The sequence below is a fragment of the Corvus hawaiiensis genome, chromosome 1 (assembly GCF_020740725.1).
Source record: "Corvus hawaiiensis isolate bCorHaw1 chromosome 1, bCorHaw1.pri.cur, whole genome shotgun sequence".
NCBI classification, from domain to species: Eukaryota; Metazoa; Chordata; class Aves; order Passeriformes; family Corvidae; genus Corvus; species Corvus hawaiiensis.
The window spans coordinates 30,262,915-30,286,143 of NC_063213.1; the positions used below are offsets into that span (position 1 = coordinate 30,262,915).

At 38.8% G+C, this 23,229-nt stretch overlaps 1 protein-coding gene across 1 annotated transcript in view; it reads right to left on the reverse strand.

Annotated features, from left to right (window-relative positions):
* SUSD5 (sushi domain containing 5) overlaps positions 1 to 19,030 on the reverse strand; it is a 41,729-nt gene extending 22,699 nt beyond the window's left edge. The window contains exons 1-2 of the mRNA XM_048297945.1: positions 18,717 to 19,030; positions 10,198 to 10,375 (exon numbers count right to left, since the gene is read on the reverse strand). Coding sequence (XP_048153902.1) covers positions 10,198 to 10,375; positions 18,717 to 18,810 — 272 coding nt within the window. The 5' untranslated portion in view covers positions 18,811 to 19,030. The remainder of the gene's footprint in view (positions 1 to 10,197; positions 10,376 to 18,716) is intronic.
* Between the last annotated feature and the right edge of the window lie 4,199 nt (positions 19,031 to 23,229).

A 23,229-nucleotide genomic window follows, 5' to 3' on the forward strand; every position in this document is an offset into this window, starting at 1 on the left:
TCTATGTTCCATCAAAGACTAAAATTCCTGAGACATGGAAGCCGCTTTTGAAAATCTTATCTTTCTAATTTCTAATTAGAAATCTTCTGAGATTTCCAATTCCAATTTCTATATTTATGTATTTTGCTTCTGCCCAAAGCACTGTAACTTCTTTATCAGTTCTTCAGCTGGCTGCAAAGTTATCTGTGGGTGACACACCCTTGGTATAATGAGGTCATCACCAAAACAGGATACCTGGCTCAGGTGTAAGGTCATGTATTTAAAGTGCTAGTTTTTCTCACTTTTTTTCAAATATTTTACTATAAACTACAGGTTTGTAGGTGATAGATTTTATCGATTAGCTAATTCATTTTAAGAACCTTCTCAGCTGCTATCCAGTGTGATCAAGCTGACAAAGGTTTACCTTGCATGAAGTTTCAACATTATACATAAAGAAAGGCTTTAGATTACATTAAGATTTTTCACATGTATTTACATGTATCTGCTACTTAGGACTTTCATTTGGATTTTTGTCATATTAAAATTGATCTGAATAAAACTGCAAATGTCCTAATGCAATCCTTCTGAAATGAAAGAAACCTTGTCTTGTACACAAGACACAGTGCCGGGTCAATGATTGGACTTGAATATCTCAGATGTCTTTTCACACCTTGATGTGAAATATGACTCTAAAAAGCTGAAGGAAGAAAAAAAATCTATTTAATCTCTTTCATTCCTTCTTCTCTGACTGTAGTTTCCCACCTCAGGCTCAGTCCTGCAAGCTTTAAACATCTTCAGTAAGCTGTTACTGCTGTTGCTGAATGGAGCTTCAAGAGTGCTCAGCATTTCTCAGTAGTGGGTCGATCAGACCTGCAATGCCCATGGCATAGAAATAGTCTCTTTGCAGCCAGTAGGATTTCAGGTATGACTAAAAATACACATTAATAGCCTATTTTCTGAGTTCTTGAGGGTTCCCCTAAATACTAAAATGCTAGCTTTTAATCTATAATTTCAACTTAAATATACAGGTACACTTTAGTCACAGTTCTAAAAGGTAGAGTGTGATGCTTTTAAATTTGTTACCATTCTCATGACTGAAAAATGGCTACCAATTCAGAATTCATCATATCTTGAAATTTCTTCAGCAGCAGCACAGCCATACTAAAATAAGAGACAAAAAATTGTACAGTTGTCCTACTCTTTCCAGCACCCTGCTGAGAGGTGTTGCTGCCTGGTTTGTTTCTTGACCGTCTTGAATTATTGCACCGTGGCATGCATCATGGCTGAGAGAATGTCACAAACTTTACACTTTTTTTAAGGGACACATCCACCTACCCAGCCACTCAGAAGAATGTAGTCATGTACATTTAGTTCTGTTTATGGATACTTTCATGCATTAATTGAAGTTAACCTCATTACTCAGCATACAATATCATCTGATGCTCAGAGCAGTGTAATGCTTCATTTTGTGCCTTTTAGTTAAGAAACAGATTTGATTTCTTTTTCCTTCTGTGGAGATTTCTGATGAAGGCAGATGTGCTCAGAAGAAGCATCCTGAGTTTGGACAGCGTATCACCCATAGTAGTTGTCTGTGATACATATCTGCCTGAAGCATCCATGCATCCCTCAAAATTACTCTTACATGGCCATGAACTCTCAATCTCAGCATACAAATCAATCAGAAACACTATCTCCATAGACCATGAAAGTACCACATGTTATCCAGTAAGATAAAAATGTGGTTGGTTGTGTCGACAACAGCCCCTTCTCTCTGATGAAAATTGGAAGGTGCCTAAAGGTGTCTCCTCTGTTTCCTTGACAAACTACTGAGAATCTTCTCAGTCTAGTGCTAAGGACAAACTGCTTCATGATGCCTCTTCTCCTCTCAAGAGAGAAAACAGGAGACCAGGGATTCTGCACTGTGTTGAACCTCAGCTTAACTCCTGCTGTACAATACAATTCATCCAACTAAGAACAATTAACAGTCCTTCTGTACCCACCTGGAAAAAAAGGTCAGAGACTGGCCAATCTATTCATTGTTTTCCTGTGCCATGACTCAGATATTGCAGATATCACATGCACACACAAGGAGAAAATCTAGTATGTAGCACAGTAAGGTGAGAAGCAGACTTCCCAGAAGCCTTCAGCTTACTCTTGTGCTGCTTCAATTTTTTTTTCTAATGTATTATGTAATGAAGGAATAATTGGTATATTTTGCTCTTCTCTTAATTCCTCTGTTCAAAGAAGGAAATAGAAGAAAATCTGGCATGACTAATATTTATTTTACAATATGCCATAATATGCCATTATAGAATATGTATTAATAAATATATGATAATTATATGCTCAAACTGTAGTAATTATAGTCCATTTCATATATGGTATGTATGTATAATAAAGGCATTTTTAATAAAGACATGCTATTTTTATATAAATTATAAGTTTTGTTTATAGTAATATCCACTGATACTTGTGCTTTGTAAGATAACTGCAAGGCAATTTTATAATACTTGAAAGTTTTTCAGTAAGCCCAAGTTAAAACAAATGGATTTGACAGCTGAGTTCATAGGATAAAGCGTGATCCATCAGCACAGAAAACAGTAGGTGGGATGTTTTTTTGTAGTTGCTACTTTATCTGCCGGTTGATTTTAGGTTTTGTAGTCTTAGTCAATAAATTCACTGAACTGAGTCAGAATGGTCTTATGACATTGATTCATAGTAGTATGAGCTTGCAATATATTCAGCTCAGAAGAACATCAGCAACAACGTGTTAGCTGAGGCACTGTGAAAGTCTGGTTCATAGCATACTATAAGAAACCTTCCCCTAATTATAAAGCTAAAAACTTCATCACTTTTCTTAGTCAAGATAAATCTTTAACATCTTGTGCTGATTTTTTTTCATGGGTCAGCTTTACTGTTTGTGTTTCAGTAACTAGGCAAGAGAAAAAACCAGCAGCAGTCTGGGAGCCAAACTAGGGGATTTTTATTCTTAGTCTTTCCCTTCTGTATTTTGGGAAACTGCAAATTACAAAGCTGGCTCTGATGAGGAATAAAATATAAATGACATGTTCATGATTACCAAAGGGAAGAAAATTTCCCTGAAAAGTCATGAAGGGGAGCACAGGTGGGCTTTGGAAAGTCCATTGACTGGGAACTATAGAGGCTAATTCTGGCTGGATGTGACCCAAAGAAAGCAGCTGCTAAGTGTGACATGAAGACATTCCAACAGCAATACTGCCACTGGAAATGTCAAAAGGAGGTCTTACCAAGGCAGAACCAATATCCTTTAGATTCTTAAAAATATACACCAAAATGCAGCCTTTTGTGCTTAAAATTGTACATATGACTACTGAAATAGTGAGGCCTCTGTTCATTAGATAAATATGGCCCATTCATGCAGACTTTCATACTGTAGCCTAGTATGAAAGATTTTATATAGTCATTTTACTCTAATATCACTAGGTACATATAATTTGAGCATTCTTAATGCATGTAAAGAAGAATCATGTTGCTTCCTGGTCTGGACTAGCTGGATGCTCGATGGCACGTCAAGCATCACTAGAAAGTTGGTTTTACCCTATTTCACTTTACAGGTTCCAGTTTAATCCATGGCTTTGGTAACAGATGTTACTGGTTAGTTACCAAAGGGTTTTTAAAAAATACAAAAATATTTTCTGAATGCTACTGATTTACAAAGCAGCTCCGTTCTCAGAGGACAGGCTTTCAGATATGACAAAGCATTACAGAGAGTCTAAAAAAAAAGGCAAAATATGTGAACTTCATTTGAAAAGTGGAAAATCAACTTCATTAGATATCTGACAAGTTAAAATCCTGGTATTAGCCCCTCTTGTGCATTTGCAAAGAGTAAGCATATCTCATTTTTGACTTCATTTTGCTCAGCTAAATAAATTATCACCTTTAATTGCCATTTGATAAAAGAGGTGCTTTTTTGGACTAATCCTAGTCTGAGCCCAGACCTTCTGGGCTTGAATGCCAATAATTACATTGCACTATTGCAGGTGGCGTCTCACTGGTGCCTCATTCAAGTCCCTCAGTACTGCCCTCTTTCCTCTGGAATTGCTGCTGGATATCTTTTAGGAGGATAGCATTTATTTCTCTCACAAATTTTACATGAGGTATTTCATTTTAAAACAGGCCCACTGCCACCCTGTGTTCTGTGACTATACCCAGCTCTTTCTCCTGCTCTGCCTTTCCAGCTGAACTGCTAGTTTAAGGCAGAAATTCCTATTAGCCTTCAGACAATACTGTTGCCTTGCACCCTGTTTCTATTACTCCATCTCTGAAGTCAGGCTTACCTTCCTGTTCAATATTGTGATTTTCCTTGGTCTTAGGAATGATTTCTAACCTTCTGGCATTAATTAGTTTTACTATCATACTGCTGCCTTTTGTGCCAAAGCTTGCTAAAGTTTTGCTAAATCTCTCAGTTAGTTAAAAAAACCTTCCAGTAAAAATACAACTTAGAAGTGAGAGTCATATCTCGCTTAGTAAATGGCAACTCTGATGACTGTGATGCTACATTTCAGCAGATGGTGGTTTGGATGCTTGTCTTAGAAAACACATAAAAAAATAGGTATTTTCTTTTCTACAATGCTGTTCCTCAAAAAGTACATTTTCTAAAAAGTTATTCAGTTATTGGGCCATCTCTTTTACAAGAAACACAGCTGTCATACTTTGTCCATGTTATCATCCCAGGTTGGGCTAAGAAAAGATTTGCTTCTTTCCTCCCAAAGCTGATGGAAAGTGGGTCACATCCACATTGCTCAGTGATATCATCCCTGGGAGTAAACTGGTCATGCCCACTTCCTAAATTCAAGTCTCTTGACTGAGCTTTATGTAAAAATCCCTATTCCTGAAACACAATTACTTTGTTTTCACCTTATATGAGACTTTCTGAGATGATTGACAAGAAACAACAAGAAGACAAAGTCGTCTTCTAGGAGAGCATGACATGAGCTGTGAGCTGTGGGACTAGAGTTTGTGACATGAAGGCATTTTGGAGTCCAAGACCTCCTCAGATGATTTCATAAGCAACTTTAGCATTTTGAATTGGACCGTGTCCTGTCAGTTATGTCTGGATTTTTCTCTTGAAGTGAATTACTTGACCTGCCTCAAATATCTGTCTGGGAACAAATTCATATGCATTATAATCAGTCAGCAGAGCACAGCCTTGAAATAAAACCAAGAGCTTGCCAAAGTGACATATCACCAGGACTGCTTCTCTGCAAAGAGCAAGTGGACCTGTTTTAGCATGCACACCTGGATGAATTTCAAGGGACCCACAAGCCCAAGTCTTTACAAATACAGATGAGAAGACTGGAAAGGGTTAGCAACTGACCCTTTATTTCATTCCTTGGATATTGCTTTTTTCTTTCCCAGGAAATGTGCTTTTACTACCGTATGTCAGGTGCTGGGCAAGTCCCATGCAGTAGGCAGAAAAAGAAGTAGGTAGTTTTGTGAAATGCCATATTTGAGTCTTATTATTACATTTCCCACTGGTGTCATCTGCAGTGAAGGCCCTGTTGTGTTTGACATTGTAGCAGCATTCAAAAGCAGTCAGTGCAAAACCCAGAGAGCTAACAAAAGGAAGGAAAAATGGAGATGAAGTAATTTTCCTAGTAGCAAACATCTGGTCTGTGGTCAGCCAAGAAAAGAACCCCTGTCTTCTGACTCTCACAGCAGAGCTTATTTTAGCTGACTCTGCTTGCTCACTGCAGACTTATCCCCTCTGGAATAAATCCTTCAGGGACTGGGTAGAAACTAGCCCAGGGCAATTTCATGCAAAGAAGCACATTGACAAAGGAGCAGGGGCAGGAGGTCTATCACAGAACAGAAATTTTACGCAGAGCTTCAAAGCTGTTATAGAAGGGATACATGGCTCCATTCCTTTGTAGGCAAATAAGGAACAGGATAGGGAATAGGACAGCTTCAGCTTTTCTGTCTTACAAAAGTAATGGAAATGAGTAATTTGCTATGGGTATATTAGTACAAGGTGTTGAGGATGTTTAACCATTTCTAAAATGAATAGCTGCTTTCTAACATTCTGCGCACAGGGTTGATATTAAGACCAGTTGTGTTACATTCACTTCCCAAATTTCAAAAACCCAGAAAAGAAATTAAGACCCTACAAGACATACTGCCCAGTGCTGGAAGACTCGACACAAAATTTTCCAGCATGACATCTGAGTTCAAAAGATAGCAGTGAGAGCCTTTCAGAGAACTCTGCCACCTTTTTTCATTTATATTCTGGCAGATCACTTGATGGTTTTACTGACTCACTTGTCTGACATGCAAGTAAGTCATAAGAGTGTCATTTTTAGTATAAATAGCTATTAGGGCTCATCTGACAAATGAGACTTGCCTAACAACATTTCATTTCCTGAAATGCAACAATGTGTAATGCTTTATAAGTTACACATGTCAAGAGTGACTTGTACACGGCTTACTTTTGGCTTGCTGGGAGAAGTTATCCCTACCTACTTGTCAGTGGCTCTTCTCAAAAAGTTCCCAAGCCCCTAGACTGCCAGGGACTTGTCTGTGTGAAGAACCCTGAACCCTGAATTAAGTTGGGCTGAACAACTGCAAGGGCAAGACAAGAACATCCCCTTATTCCTGTGAAAGAGATTCTGTCTCAGGCTGCTCAAATCACTAAAGCACCCACTTTATAGTGTCTTTGGATTTGCTGGCAGGGATCTATTTGTTTAAGCAATTTCCATTCTGCATCAGTTGAAATGAATCCCATTTGTCAAGACCTGCTGCTTGGGCTAGCCCAGTTTGCAGGGACTGAAGTGGGCATACTCAAATATGGATGATCTACATTTACACAAGAGTCATCAGAAATTTGACAGTCACACAAACTGGGCTGGCTCTTTAGACCAAATTCTCCTCTTTGCCCATAGAAGAAGCACAGCCCAGAGAGTAGGCAATATAAACCTGCTCACACTGACTCAGTGATGTGCCTCAGCCATAAGAGGACACACTCCCACAGGTTTCCAGGCTCTGATTTGGCTGTAAAAATAATAATAAGACAAAATAATCAACAGTGATGGAAATGTTTACTAGGAGTGGGATTGTAACTATTCACTGAGACCATAAATAGTCACCAGAAATTAACAAATCACAGGCTTGTGCAAAACCTGGACAATGGATCTAGCAGTGAAAAAGTCCTTACATGTCTGCTAGAGCTCCTGTTCAGTTTAAAGTCTAAGTGATGAAAGGAGGGCTGAAGCATTTCAGAAAACCTGCAACACCATAATTACTTCAATCACATAATTTGTTTGTGTTTACTTCTACTGCCAATGTCTAACCCATTTTTCTCAGGGGAAAGATTGGGGTACTTTCCAGGCACCAAATAAATAAACCAAACCTCATTCTTACAGAAATTAGAAACTTCTTTTATCATGCTCCCTCCTATTAATCTCCTTTCTGAGGCACACAGTCCAAGAGGATATGGGAGAGTATTAGACTAAAGCTCTGCTATCTGCATTGGACTCCAGTCAGCTGCTGGGAGGATTCCAAGATTTTAGATCCGACTTACAAAGTCCTGAACAGTTTTGGACTTGGCAGATGTGGGGAGGTCATTTCTCATTCAAAGATGTGGAGTTTCATCAAGATACATACACAAAGTGTGCCCAGCAAAGAGTCCTTTATTTTGGAAATAATTTTTCAAACTTCTCTAACCTGTGGGCATGCCGTGAAGCCTGCTTTCTCTTTCTTCTCTTCTCTCCTCTTCTCTTCTCTTCTCTTCTCTTCTCTTCTCTTCTCTTCTCTTCTCTTCTCTTCTCTTCTCTTCTCTTCTCTTCTCTTCTCTTCTCTTCTCTTCTCTTTGTAAAATCAGCTGATGTGGAGAGGTTTTTCTGTATACCAGCTATCCTTTACCCCTGCTGTCATGTTTCCATTTATCAAGTAAATGCCCAAAGTATTGTATAGGTAAATATTGAAAAATAAATAACTAATTTAGTAAAATAATTTGAGTCCCTTCTTATTTTTTTTGATTCCTTTAATTATTCTTAAGCTTTTTTTTGAGACACTTTCAGTACCTTTCCCAAGATACAGTAAAAATATATATAGTATTCCAAAGCAGGCCATTACAATGACCTACATGTATATATTTTTTCATATTCTCCATCCCATTCCATAAACACTCTAGAAACTTCTTTGCTTGCTTGTTTGTTTGTTTGTCTGTTTTTACTACAGTTGCAGTCTGACAGAGGTTTTCTTTGTGCTGTGCATAGTGATGTCCTCATATCTTTCCTGGACTGACAGACGTAAATCAGAACCCTGTAAAGACATTTTCAAGTAGATTGCATATTCCTCCTGCATGTATTATCACGGAACTCCTTGTGGCATCATTTTACCCTTTCATCTAAATTTCTCTGTAAATCTCTGTATTGAAGCTGAACTTGTTCAACTTGAACAACTTTGTCCCATTTGCACATTTTGCACTTGACTGCTCACTTCTTTCTCCAGAGGCGCATTAACTTACAGTGGAAGCAGATTAGCCTTTTTAGGCTGTATACAATTCCTATTTTTCCCCAGGGCCAAAAACATCCAGTTCAACGAACCAAGTAACATAGATTCTGGTGCTTGCCCAGCCATGGGTAAAATGGCCCCAGAGTATAAAATTCCAGCTCTGAAGAACTTTTTTCTGTGGTGAAGCTCTCCACTGAAGGTCAGATCTGGTGACTGCACAGCAATGGCATGCTGGTGTGCCCCCACAAAGTTCTTTCTGATAAATAGTTTAGAGACTTCCATACTAAGGACAGGTTTACTGGAGGAATGGAGTACAGAAGGTTGGAAGGGATGCAAAATCTTCCCCTCCTTCCCATCAGTATGATGTGTTTTTATCACTGTACACAATTTTGATATTGAAGATATTCAGTCCACAGCTGTTCTATTAATAGCCACAGTTCCAGTGCCTGCAGCAATTAATTGAGGATCTCACTGGACTAACTAGTGGTATTGCTTAGATAAAAAAAGGGATGATTTCTTCTCCTGCCCATCATCATTCCTTACTTCTGGAATACAGAGGTTGTATAAAGACCCTGTACAACAGCTTTTCCATGCACTTCTTACAGTTATATGGTTTCCCTGTCTTGTCAGCCTGCAAGCTATCTCAGCAACTGTCTTGGGAAAAAGATTTTTTGGATTTAGATCACCGTCTTTTATCCTGAGGCATTTCTGAATTCTTTTTTTAATGACCAGAAGTACCTACAAATAAATTTTCAAACAATTTTTCACCTAAGAAAAAATACAACCACAGAAAATAGTTGCTTTTGCTTGAAATTGTTTAAATTTCATTAATAGTAGTAATTTTGTGTCCTTTGGAAAACTTACCACTAAAAATACAGAAACTCCAATGCTTACTTTAAAAACTGGTAACTATCACAAAATCTAATAATAAACTAAAGTTTGGAAACATTTTTTTCATAAAACAAAACTTTATCACCATTGAACATTGAAAATAGATTAGATATACTCCTGGGCAATTCCTGTATCGTCCCAGCTTCAGTGACATCAGACATTCCCTCAACTCCTCCATTTACATTCCTGCTTTAAATTGGTCTCTACTGAGGCGACAATGCTTTGTGCAAGGAAAAGCTCAGCCTAGTGCCACATCGAGTCACCTGAGCTACCTCAAACACATTGAGGGACAATATCAGATCCCTGGTGAGCTTTCTCAACAAACTCTCTACCACATGTGGGTTATCATACCCAAGTGCATCTATGCCCTTTCGAACATGCTATTGTCTGTTCAGCCATGCGTCAGTGCGTTAGACAGACACGTGGCTCCCAAGAGAAGTTTAGTTTGCTGAGCTTCTTAGAGACTGGAGAGCAACAGAGTCAGCAGGAGCATGGACACTAACTCCAGCACCGTGTTCTCAGCCTGCAAAGTACTTTAGGGCTCAGCACCTCACTACAGGCCAGGGGGACAGGAGCCACAACGATGTAATTCAGCAGGAAAGAAGAAGAGAAAATTGCGCCGAATCTGTGAAATTGTAACGTGACACTGGTGAATACTTGTGTACCTGCAATATTAGCCGTAAAAAATTAGTTCTGGGGGGAGAGTGGCACATTTAGCTATATGTCATGGTGCTTGAATTGTGGCCAGTGTTTTTCAGTAAATCTTCATCAAGGTGGAAAACTTGCTTGTCAACCATCATTGCTACTTCCCAGAAAGTGTTATGCTGTTGTCCTTACCCAGCAGAGCCACTGGCGAGCCATCCTGTGGTGCAGCCAGCAAAAGAACAGTCCAGAACAGCCCTTTTCAGTTCTTCTGCAGTTGCTAAGCGAGCACTCAGGTCAACACAAGCTTTCTCAGCTTCGGCTAAATCCAGACCCTGAGAGTTGTTCTTGGACTCAAGTGCAAACACTTTCCCTGCAACACCAAGAAAGGACATGTCATCCATCATGGAATTGTACTCAATACATATTCAACAGAAATATTGCAAATTATCACAAAATAAAGCCTTCGTGCTTTTACTAAGTTTATTTTAATGGGCCACCTACTTTTTGGAAGGCGTAATTTAATCAAGACTAAGTATCTCATGTTAGCTTTTCTTTTAATTTTGTGCACCAACAGAAAAGCAAGTCATTCCTAACTCAGAGAAGAAGCCTGTCTCACCTCTCTAGGTCTGTGTTTAAGACCTGGAGAGAGAAAACACGATACTCTTTCATATGCACAAAAAAAGTCAAAGTTGGAAAGAACACCTCCTGTAGGCTACTAACACCAGAATCCATTGCTAAACATTTTACAGTTACTCCATAGCAACTACATCTATAAAGCAAGCACATGCCTAAAAACCAGTATTGCAGCCCCGTCTTCCATGTCAGAAATAGATTTATACTTATTGTCTAAAATCAAACTTATGTCATTCTAATGCAGACCACTTCGTTATCATACCTTTTTGGAAAGACAGACAAAATTTTTTATTAATGGAAGCTTTTTATTTTTTTTTGAATGAGCATGAGAACATATTTAGTGTAACATTTTTTAATGCTATTTTTATTTTCAGTTCAGTTTATTTTACTTTCATTTATCTAGTACTGGGAAAGCTGAAAGGGTGGAAGTTAGAGGTTTTGGCAACTGGGAACAGGTCAGTTGGGGTTTTGGCAATGAAGCTTGAGAAGTTACTGGGTTATGGAATAAACATATTAGCTGGCTGCTCCAGAAAAAGAAATAAACAATGAGACAGTTTGCAGCTGACATTAAGTTGCCGTAACTATCTTTTTTCTGATGATAACATCCCTCAGAATACCTTCTAGATTTCAAAGGTAAGGACTGAGATTGCTTGCAGGTGCAGGAAGAAAATTATTAAGCACTGTTCATTCAGTAAATGCCTGGAAGCACTTATTTATGTCTTATTTCCAAAGTGGATTAGTGGTAGTGATTATATGAGTGCATAACTTCCAGCACATACTGAGTGTTCACTACATAGCCAGCTTCACACTCATAGGAGATATTGACCAGTACTGCAAATCCTTCAGACTGATTCAGCCTGATTCTCTACCAAGTGCCACCCTCACCACATACTGTTTCAACAAATTGGTAAATCTAATTCTAATCCTAAATACGGGGAACTTATACAAGGTAGGCCTGCCCACAACAGCTTTCTGTTCTCACCTGTGCACAACTAAACCTACTAGAAGAATCACAGTCCTTACATCAAAACATGTAAAGTTTCCCTCAAGTAAATATGTTGTTTGTGTTTACATTAGCTAGCAAGGGCAGACAAGTCCCAATGAAGACTCCTGCTTTGGTGGGAATTCTACCTGTGCACAGCAAGAAGTCGTCCTGATTTGGGCAGATGGCAATTTAAATAAGCGGGACAAGCAGCTACGAGAAGGAATGGAAATTCAGAGTACGCAGAGTGATTTTCCTAAGGCAGTTAACAGTAGCTGACCAAGGAACACAGCCAGAAACACTGGTCAGTGTGATAGCCCCTAGATTACATTGTCTTTAGATTCTCCACTGCAATCAGTACCATTAACTGTAATTAGAACAGGGGGTTTTGCACAAAGTAGTGAAAGCAGCAAGCCTCTACATCCCTCAGTACACAAACATCAGGATTCTTTACCACATGTCCCAAATAATGCACATGACACTAATGTAGCTCCTGTTTCCTAAGCCACGACAGACACAGTGAAGTGTGCATGGCCGAGGGAGAGAGACCATATAAGCAGAAAGATGATGGTTTTGAACAACCATTCTTAAGTTGCAAAACTATTTTCTCTCCTAAAGGAAAACAGAGATTAAGTGTAATGCTTTACTGAGGCTTCATCCCAACTAAAAGCCTGTCTGCATTCTACATTTCAACATTTGGCCATCGGGATTGAGATGCATCATCCAAGACAAAGAGGACAAGTTTGCATAGCATCTGACTTAAACTGTAAACATTATTTTGACTCTTATTTTCCAGCTATTAGTATTTCAGTTAGAAGCCTTAAAGAAAGGAAAATCAGCAGGCATTGAGTTCCCTCTAGATTTAATTATAAAAAATATGGTTAATTATTTAGTTTTTTTACCAGTAAGCAACAGTTACATTTTTAAGGGAGTTTAGATATCCAAGACAGGCACCGAGACAGCTTCCCTTGACTACTGTTACACTGTTTGTTAGTACTTAAGATACACTAACTTTTTACTAGAACCTATGAAGGTGCTGTCAAAAGAGAGCGTTGTCCTTTGAAAAGGTATCTGGGCTGTTCAAATTATATAAACAAGTGAATTATAAGGTAAGCTAGGAAAGACTTACTGGTTGGGAAGTTACAGTGAACTGCTTTATAGGAAATTCTGGTTAGCCAGAGGTGGGTAAAGAAGGCCAACCTGTTTAGCAGACTAACCTGCGAATCTTCTTCAAAGTTTTAGAAGCTCTGTGGCTATCTGCCAAGTTTTCAAGATGTGCCCTCTGGTTTTGTCTGATTTCTTACTTAGAAAATATCATAGTGAGTAAGGTTCACTTATCAGATGCTTGACCAATGGAATAGCTGGATCCTCAATATCGTGAGGTGTGTCACATTACTGAGGGGCATTGGCAGGAAAAAAATACAGGAGATAACAGGAGATATGCTAGCATGGTAATAGGAAAAACACAAAAGCACATCAAAACAGGAAATCCCCTTAAACAAAAATGACTGCAACACTGAATTCTGCACCTTACAGTGTCATGGCTAACATATACAAGATATTGATGTATAGAATTTTTATCACTTTTTATCTCAAATGGTATCATTTTCGGTGTAAGGGAATCTAAGGGTCCTGGCTAATTATTTGTAACATTTTTATCGGTGCTAGTTAAAAGGTTTCTTAAAAAAGGATTTTCTCCCATACTTGATGACATAGCAGTCATTTTTTTATATTGGGGTGGTTGAAATCAGTCTTATCTCTGAGGCAGTATCAAGAGAGGTACTGTCATTTTGTTTTAAATATGAGACTGTTCTGTATTTCCATAAGACACAGGATGAAGGATCATGTCTGCATGAAGAATGTAGTATGCCTTTGATTGTGGTACCTTTGAGCAGCCCGTGTCTGAGCTCTCTCTTGACTCTGTCACTTCATTTCTGTCCTGTAACATTTGCTTCCCATAAAGCTTTCACCCCCTGCAGAGGGGTGAAAATTCATTACCAAAACTCTACACACTTTTCTGAAGCTTTTCTAAACAAAGCAAATCCCTTTGATTTAAGGATCAAGCTAAAAATCCATGCAAAGTAGTATGTCTCAGGACGCTTGCTGAACATGTTGAGTTTAGCCAGGTTCAGAACGAAAAATATCCTTGTAACAGTAAGGTTCTTTTAGATTCCCATTTGAAACAAGTGATAAAGCTTTTAACTTCACTCATGAGGCATAAATAATAAGATATCATTCTTCCAATTGTTGTCAGTGGGATTCATAGCTCACATGAAAAATTCATGCTTGAAACCAAAGAGATTCCCTCTTTAATAACTAGCCTATATTAGATCGCTAGCCTCCACCATTATCTGATCACTCTTATTGCAGAATATTGATTATATTTTGATATATTGATAATGTTTTAGTTAATTTTTGCAATAGATTCATACAGCTTTTACTTAAGAGTACCCCAGTGTACTCTGATTGAAAACATACCCACAGATGCATAAATCTCAGGTCTTCTAGGGATCATTTCTATCACTGTGTTCAATTCCTGCATAACTAGACTGTAGATTTCCCCCTGCAATTCCACCATCAAGTCCAAAAATTCATGGTTGAACTAGAGCATGTCTTTTCAACACGCATCCAGTCATGATTCAATGCCTCCAAGTAATGGAGAATTTACAGCACACTTTATAGCAAACTGTTCCGATGGTTCATTACTCTTACGCCACCTTATTTCCAGCTCCAAATTTTGCTAAACTCAGCTTCTAAAAACTGATCCTCCTAATACTTTCAAGACTTAAGAGACCTCTACAATCAGATACATGGAAGTGCAAAAAATGGAGTTCTTCAAAAATAAAACCAGTCCAAAAGCTGCTTCTTCATATTTTGTGGAAGGTCACTAGGTTTAGCAGAATTCCACTGGTTATCAATAAGAGAGTTCGGCCAATTTATTCTTTTACAGTAAAAGATACAACAAGAAGTTCTTCTGAGGTGCATAGGCACAGCTCAAAGACCACTGAAATGAGTTCAAATTTCTCCATGTCTTCAGCAGGATTTGCATTTTACTTGAAGAAGGAATATAAGACTGCATGGTAAAATATACTTTGAAGTAAGACTGTGTCTCAAAAATAATATAAAATGAAAGCACTTTAAAAGGCATGCCCAGTGTGCTGAACTCAAGACATGATGCTTCCTATTTCAAAGGATAAAAACTATTTTGTTTCAACAAAATAAATTTGGTGAAAGATGTGCAAATGTGGAGTTCAATACATTTTTACTTGAATGTTAAAAATTTAAAATTGAGGTAAAAGAGAGAAGAGAAGAGAAGAGAAGAGAAGAGAAGAGAAGAGAAGAGAAGAGAAGAGAAGAGAAGAGAAGAGAAGAGAAGAGAAGAGAAGAGAAGAGAAGAGAAGAGAAGAGAAGAGAGAAGAGAAGAGAGAAGAGAAGAGAGAAGAGAAGAGAAGAGAAGAGAAGAGAAGAGAAGAGAAGAGAAGAGAAGAGAAGAGAAGAGAAGAGAAGAGAAGAGAAGAGAAGAGAAGAGAAGAGAAGAGAAGAGAAGAGAAAAAAACACTCAGAAGAAGAAAGGGAATGTCACTTCTGTACTTCGAGAGAACGTTATTTCCATTTCTATGGCTGTGTGTAACAATGTAACTTGATTGTAAGTGTAATGGTGGAGGACCCAGTAACTCTACAATTGCAGACAGAGGTTTGTCTAATTACCAGTTCTACCAAGAGTTCACAAATGTGGAGTTTATTTCTGTGAGAAACAAAAGTGAATGATGTCTTATTCAATTTATAAAAATATTACATCAACAGAAAAATAGCAAAATCAAGAGGTCATCTCTGAGTTCCCCCTCAGTTAAACTCAGCTTGAGCCTAAATTTTGATTTTACTACACGCTTTAGGATCAAATAGTTGGAATTGTTCATGCAAGAATGTGTGCTGTTTTGCAAGTGGGAGATTGAAATTTGTAGACACCTGCTACTGAAACGTGAGCATATAGAGAGAGCAGAAGAGAAAAAAAACCATACATTTTTTTCCTTTACTTAAAAAAAATGATGCAAAACAAGCCAAATTAAATACTCTAGCAGGGGGGTTTCCCTACTTTGGACGTCATCAGTTTCTAGTTAGAGGCATGTCTCTCAGATCCTCACCTATTTGAGCCCAGCTCCCTGGACTCTAGATTCTTTCACTTGGAACCTCTGCAGTCACTATGCATGGTCACTACTGATGACTGGTGCGACCAATAGGGCTTCACATAATCCAGATTTAGCCAACAGACCAACTCCACTTCGACACAATTAGTAAAGTTTGGGAATCAGCACATTCTTTCAATTCAGGAGTGTCTCAGTATGGTAGATGAATTGCCATCACCCTCTCCTGACATGCTCTGTCTCAGAGCAAGTACTCTGCAGAAAAGAATGGTTCATATTTGTGGATATGTTAGGAGCTGTGAAAAGACAAAACAGGGAGGCAAAAAAAGCAGAGGCAACTCCTGTGCAGGATACAGGAAGTCACATCCTTGTTCTCCTATTCCGGTGCAAATGGAAAATAATTAAACCCCCTGAATTTACACTGATACAATTCAGAACTGCCACAATAACCCATATTATTCTCCAGTAACTGCACTAGCAGTAGCACACCATGGTACATCAGAGCAGGAACAAGCCCTTGAGGAGCCCTCTGTCCATCTGACCTGGACCAGAACAGCTTTGAGCAAGCACATTAAAATCAGGAAAAAAAGCTGCAAAGTGAAACAAAGCTGTATTTTATTTCTGCATTTCTGGAACCTATGTGTGCTACAGCAATATGTACCATGGTAAATAATGATCAAAAGAGATCAGTTAAGCTCTGAAGCTTTACACCTTCAAGAGACCTTGATGGCCACCAGTTTTATTGCCTGCTCTCTGTCACTACTTTTGTGTGAGATAATAAAGCGAAAGTCTTCCTTAGGGAAATATATTGCAGCCAGTTTCAGGGGTAACTGTAACAGGGGCCAGTCTGAATTTCACAGGTTTTTTATAAAGCAAATTCAAAATCCCTTTAGCAGTTTGCAACAGAGTCAGATACTTTCAGTTAAAAATAACGAATACACAAACACGTATGTGTCACTCAGAATGGTCTGTTTGCACTTAAGTGACATTTGCATCTATTAGAAACTAGCACAATTGTATTTTCACCTACGACTTAAAAAATGAGAAGGTGCTTTCTGACTGGATCGGGGCAGAATCTGCTACAAAAAGAAAGTATTCATCCTGTTTCATACTCTCAGATCTTCTTAAATACATAGTGGTAAATTTTAAAGCTGACATAAAGCGTTTTCTTCTGTTTTAACCCAGATGGTTTATAGGACAGTGTTGCAGTTGTTTGCTTGAATATTAATATTAGGAGAACCTACTGAAGATCAGGTTAATAGCAGACTTACACATCTTTCACAACACTACATAGAATTTAAACAAAATTGCAAACCATATTATTATAATAATGCTTGACAATTGTAAAGTACTTCAGATATTCTACCTTTTAATTCTATAAATATTTTACCACATGTGAAGTAAATTTGACAAACTGTTGAATGACAATTAAAATCTGTCATGAGCTCTGCCTTAAAATGATCTCCAACATTTTTTTTCCTTTCTCTTTTAGAAGATGCCTGTTTAGGAATCAAGAAGTTAGTTTAGTAAATTTTATGGAAATAATACGAATTAGAAGGTGGCCCTGAAAAACAAGGGGATCTTCAGGTGAAGCATTCTTAGCAAGGGAAATTATTATTCCTGTCCTGTGTCCTTAAGTCCTGTGAAGAATCCTTTTTCATGGATATGATTTCTCCCCTCTCCTCATTTCAAAGGCATTTTGCTAGGGAAGGAGTACATCCTAAAACAGAATCACAGTTTTGCCTACTGCAACACAGTGCAGTTGTCTGACACATTTCTTTTCCTTTATGCTTAATGAAATGTAATTCTCTTAAAATTCACAAGACGGGGTTCTGTTGTATAAATGGCATTTTACTCAAAGCTGTAGAAACATACAGGCAAGATTAATTTTCTCCCTTTCCTTTGCCATACTTTGTCATCAGCTGAAAGAAATCTAAGTTAAGCAGGAAAAATACTCTGAGAACAAACAAGAAGAGATTTTTATTGCCCTATAATATTTAAGATCTGTTCTCTGGAATAATGCAGCAAACATCAATGGTAAAGGATTAGGGTATTGAAATTTAAAAATTCTGAGACTGGGCATAAATCTACCACAGCTGTGAAAGTGGAAAAATGTGACCATTCAGCATTGCTCTCCCAAGAAAAGACATAGTTGCTACAAAAGTAAGTTGTGTTTTGGTTAAGACAAGTCGGTCATAGCTATCACAAGCTGAATCATTAAAAGGGCAGTATGCTACTGGAACCTTTCAAGGCATGCAGCCGTTCAGGATTACCATCAGCGAGTAAAAAGTCCCATTTTAGAGTAACTGGTAGCTGGTGCTTCAGCCAAATCCATGCTCTGATCACATCCTTCAGCAGTGAAGCGCAGATGAAGCTCGTGCAGAAAGGTGAGCAGTCATCTTCAGCGTGTGTGGCACTGAACAGAAGAGGTTATCAAAGTCTTTCACTTCTTGGATTCCCTTCCTCAATACCTGCCTGTATAAAGTGTCACAGGGAGGTATCTGAAGTGGGCAGATGGGAAAGTTCTTCGGAGAAAAGGTACTCTGAATTATGAGGAGAGGTCTCCTAAAATATAGCTGAGTCTTCTTAGTCGTGTTCATGTTCTGGCTTTGTTTCATTATACTTATTTCCTCTGGAAAAGTTCACTATCCCGTCATTTTGTTGTAATAAAATAATCTTAGCCTTCTGGGATCTTATTTCCTTTCTCTGCTTAACCCCAGGATATTTGTAGAGTCTCAAAAACCTCTGAATCAGAAGTTTCCTAACACAAACTGGGGCATGTATTTAAGCTTCTTCTTAAAAAAAAAAAAAGTTGGTTTGGGATTTTTTTTTTTTTTTTTTTTTTTTTTTTTTTTTTTTTTTTTTTTTTTTTTTTTTTTTTGCAATAACACATTTCAACATACAGCTCTCATTCCAGCCATAGTAACCCAGCCCAAACTGAATGGGAGACTCACCATCAGCCTGAACACAGATGATCTGAAGCATGAAGAATACAGACCCCACGCCCTGGAGAAAGGTGAGAGAGAATCTCTGGTAGCCTGGAGCCATTGCCCTGCTTGCAAAGCCCTCAGCCGCAGGAGGTTGGCTGCCGAGGCTTTTTCTCTCTCCTCCTCTGCACTTTCACAGCGGGGTCTGCGGTGATGATTTCAAGGAGCACTTTCCCTCGGCAAGATCCTGCGTCTTGGGTTTGCACTGAAGGCGGGAGGGGTGGAAAAAGAACGAGGGAGGGAGAGAGGAATCCTTGGCTTGGCTAGTGTGAAGGGGAGGGGAAGGTGGGGGGGAGATGTCCAGCCAGCTGGGGTTGGGGAGAGGCTTTATCCAGCCCAGTCTGCAGGGCAGTGCACACAGAGAACCGGTGTGAAAAGTCACATTATCCTGCCGGTAAATACCTAATGGATCATGATGGAAGAAATGTAAAAGCCAGGAGGGAGAGAGAAGGGGGGGAAAGGACAAGCAACGGGCAGAAGTAATCCCTGGCTGAGAGGAGAAGGGCAGCTACATAGCTGCTGCTGGTACACGGTGAGTTTGTGGGCTTAGCTGTGTATCTCCAGAGGGATGGGTGCAGGCATGAGGAGTGTTTTCCTTTCCACAGCACAAAATCAGCCAGCCGTGCCTTGCTGAGGTCAGTGGCTGCTGCAGCAAGAGTGATGGTGTTCAGGTGAGGGCTGAGGAGAAGTGCCAAGTGGCATGGGACTCTGGGGACCAAGCCTCCCTGAAGAACAGCACTGGGACGGATTAATCTGGCTATTTCAGATTCCAGCTTTGGGATGGGCATGAGGAACTGAAGGTTCCTTTCTGATCTGTTCCTTTTTGAAGGCATGGAAGAGGGGGTCCATCAGCTGGTCTCTGTCAGCACTCCTGGTCCAGATGAATAGCCCTGGTCAGGCTTGAACACTCTGAAAGCAGCTGATGAAGGGAGTTCCCAGTTCCCACTAGCACTTACAGAACTGACATCTGTCCCTTATTCTCATTCATCTTATATTTGTCCCAACACAAGTCAAAAGAAACCCCCACAATGAGAGGAAACATACTAGTGGTGATGGCAGGATTTATTTAGCTAAATATATAAACTGAATAGTTTTGTGTTGCTGTTGGAACTCAGCAGGGTTCAGAAATGTTGTTTTCATATTCCCATCCTATTTTGCTTTTATTTCAGCTTCTTAAAATTTTTTCCCTTAGAAATTTGAAGCTGGGCAGAAACATTCAGTCTGGCAAGAAACTATGAGCCACCAGGAACAGAAATAAGGAGCTGATCCTTCTCACTGCCAGAAGCCCTGGTGTCCTACAAGGCAAGGTGCTGGTAGGCAGTTGCAGGCATCAACTGAGAATGATGAACGTGCGCAGTGTTGGTTTCAGTCTCACAAAAAATTACTCAAGCTCTGGAACTCCTTTATAAGAAAGTCAAGGTAGCAAGTAACACCATAGCACTAGAAGTTTTAAAAATACCTACATCTGATGAATTTGGGAAGATAATGCTCTGATCCTGTTGATTTTAAAAGAATTGTAGGCTTCTTCCTCTTCTGTATGCCCATCTCTGGCATGTGAATGTACACGCTGAAAACTTGCAGATAGGTTTCAGGTAGCTTTGAATTTTCTGTTTATCCAGAGAATAGAAAGGGCAGCACGGTTATTTTTTGCTTTGCCTTTCCAACCTAACTCGTAAGGAATGCCTTCAAAATGAGAAGGATATGAAGTTCCTTTCTTACCTCTTCCTTAACATAGGATGGTTGGTGTAACACAACTACAAAAGTGCACTTCATTTCAACAGAAAGTCTAAGCTCTGTACAACAGGAGTTAACATACAACATGACAGAAACAGAAAATTGTAACATTCATTGAGTTTATGTTTCTTTTACTAGAAATGGAATTAATGGCATAAAACGCAGTTTTATGATACACCAATAGTTCTACCCCTATTTTAAAAAGTGGTGGACACTTTTAGTGAGACAGCAAAGGGATTTCATTAAATTGAATAAGTAATTACAGCAAGACTCACAGACATTAATGGAGACCTAGCGTGACCACGGCAGTAGCTGCAGGTCTCCCTGACACTTGTCATAGGGATGATGACTTTGTTGCCCCTTTGTGTCCTCGTGAGTTTGGCCAAAGCAGGTGGAGGGAAGGACAGTATCTTCCGGATTTCCATCTAGAATTCCTAATGTCCGTTGGGTTAGTTTTGCTATAATCGGCTCATTTCCTTGTGTTGATATATGTAAAGGCATTTTGCCACTCTGGCTCCTGTCTTGGAAAATCTCAGCTTGTATTCTTGAGTAGAACATCTTACTAATTTTAAAGAATTACCACAAGACCACAAGATCTGTTCCTTTTTGAAGGCATGAACAGTTCATAGAATGACCTGGCTTCTTCTAGCCATCCCATCTCAACTGTAAAGTAAGTCTGTAAGTGTGAAAAGGTAAGGACATTTACCAGTTATTGATTCCTGGAAGGTAAGTATTTCACTGCCAAACAGTTGTCCTTCCAGTCTTATATTTCTATCAACAAAAATTTCTGGTCTTAGTGTATTTTGGAAGATTTTTATAAAGCTCAGCAGAGTAGGTTTTATATTTAGAAGATATGCATGGTTTTGCATTGAAATCAACATTAATAAAGAAAAAATCCTGCTGTTAGAATCAAACCCTTCTTGGAACCTAAATCTCAAAATGAGATCAGAAGTTAAGATGCTTAGAAACAGATATAACATTTTGCTCAGAACCTCTGGCATTCATAGCACTACACTAACACATCAGTCAGACTATTCAGTGTATAAAATACAATGTATTATGACAGATTACAAAAGATTAATTGTGCCTGCAGCTTTACACCACTGATAGATCATGCCTGCCTTGGGAGCAGTGAAGGTGCCAATGGGGATATTTTATAAAACAGTGCTTCACTGTGTGCAAACTTTTATGTAGTGAGTAAGACACGTGAAGGCACTGGGTTATAAAGTATGTACATGCACATATGAATGCACATACACAAGACACTTGTGTGCTGTGAAGCACACAGTAAAAGTTTGGACATCTACTACCTGAACAGCATCTGTGCACATTTACATCTGGAATATGTCATTCAACTTAGAGTAGATTTTTAAGATTAAATAAAACACCTAAAATAAATACCAGTGAATAAAGACACATTTGCACAGCAGCAACACATGTATTTAAAATAGATATTATTGTATTTGGTCTCTTCATATCTACTACTGGGAATGTTTACTTTCTGCCACTGAAAATTTATATACTGTAAACATTGCTCCAGTTCTGCAAATACTGAAAATTTATATACTGTAAACATTGCTCCAGTTCTGCAAATTCTAACACATGATCTTGAGCCTTTGCAAGACAAGGACTAGGATCCTCAAGTCTTGAGCAAATAGACACTCAGAAACATTTGCTATCTTAAGCCAAGTTGGGCAGATGTTGGGAGATTCGTTAAAGTGCTGCAGCTGGCCAAGAAACTGGTCTTTGAAGAATGCTGGAAAGTCACAGGAAAGGTCACTTTTCACATCAGAATAAAGCACAATAGAAATAAAGTTTCTGTTCAGAAAAATATACCTCTCTCTTCTGTCACTAAAGCATGAGATTCTGTTTAACTTGTTTCTCTGCATAATGCAATAGCTTCAGGTGTTGACAGTCTGCATAATTTAGCTTGAAGGACTGAATTTAAATGGGATATAGTCTTTAGGTTTACTTATCATCCTAAATTTTCATTACTTTTTTTTAAGAGAGAGATCCAGATTCATCTACGAGCACGGTGGTGACTAAATTGCTCTAACCAGCATGATTATTAGAATTTATAATACAGTCTGGAAGTTCTGAAGCACTGTCTCAAGATGAAGCTGAAAGGAGATAAATACAGAAATAACTGAGGCATAGAGTTTGCTAAGTGCCCTATACTCAGCTGCAGCATCTAGTTTATGGTGATCCATGCCCAGGTATGAGTTACCATTTCCAAACTTTCGGATACCAGTTGATCTATATATAAATGCAACCAAATAACTGGTTTTCTAGAGGCCATACTTGTTGATAAAGGCTCTCTGTAGATACAGTGGTGGAGACTGTGGAAACCAAGAGGATTTGGGTTCTGCAGCTTCGTAACACATCAACTTGTAAGCCTGCACAACCTCTCCGGACTCTCTCTCTTCACATATAAACAGAGATAACCAACTTTACACTCAGTTCTGATATGCTCTTAGTAAATCAACATAAGTTCTTTACAGATACTTTTGAGGTATCATATCATTATAATTGGGGAAGTCTATGCCTTGTGTCCCTGCTAGAAAGAGGACATAAAGAATTATGGGTTGGCTTCCCAAGGACCATGTAAAGGGATCTGTAATACCTAATAGATGATATAGCATTTACATACAAGCACTGCAATGACATCTCCTAAAGGATATGGAGTCTGTGTGACTAAAAGGCAGGCAGGAAACCTTGGTAGCACTGTACACCTATTGTTTTCATG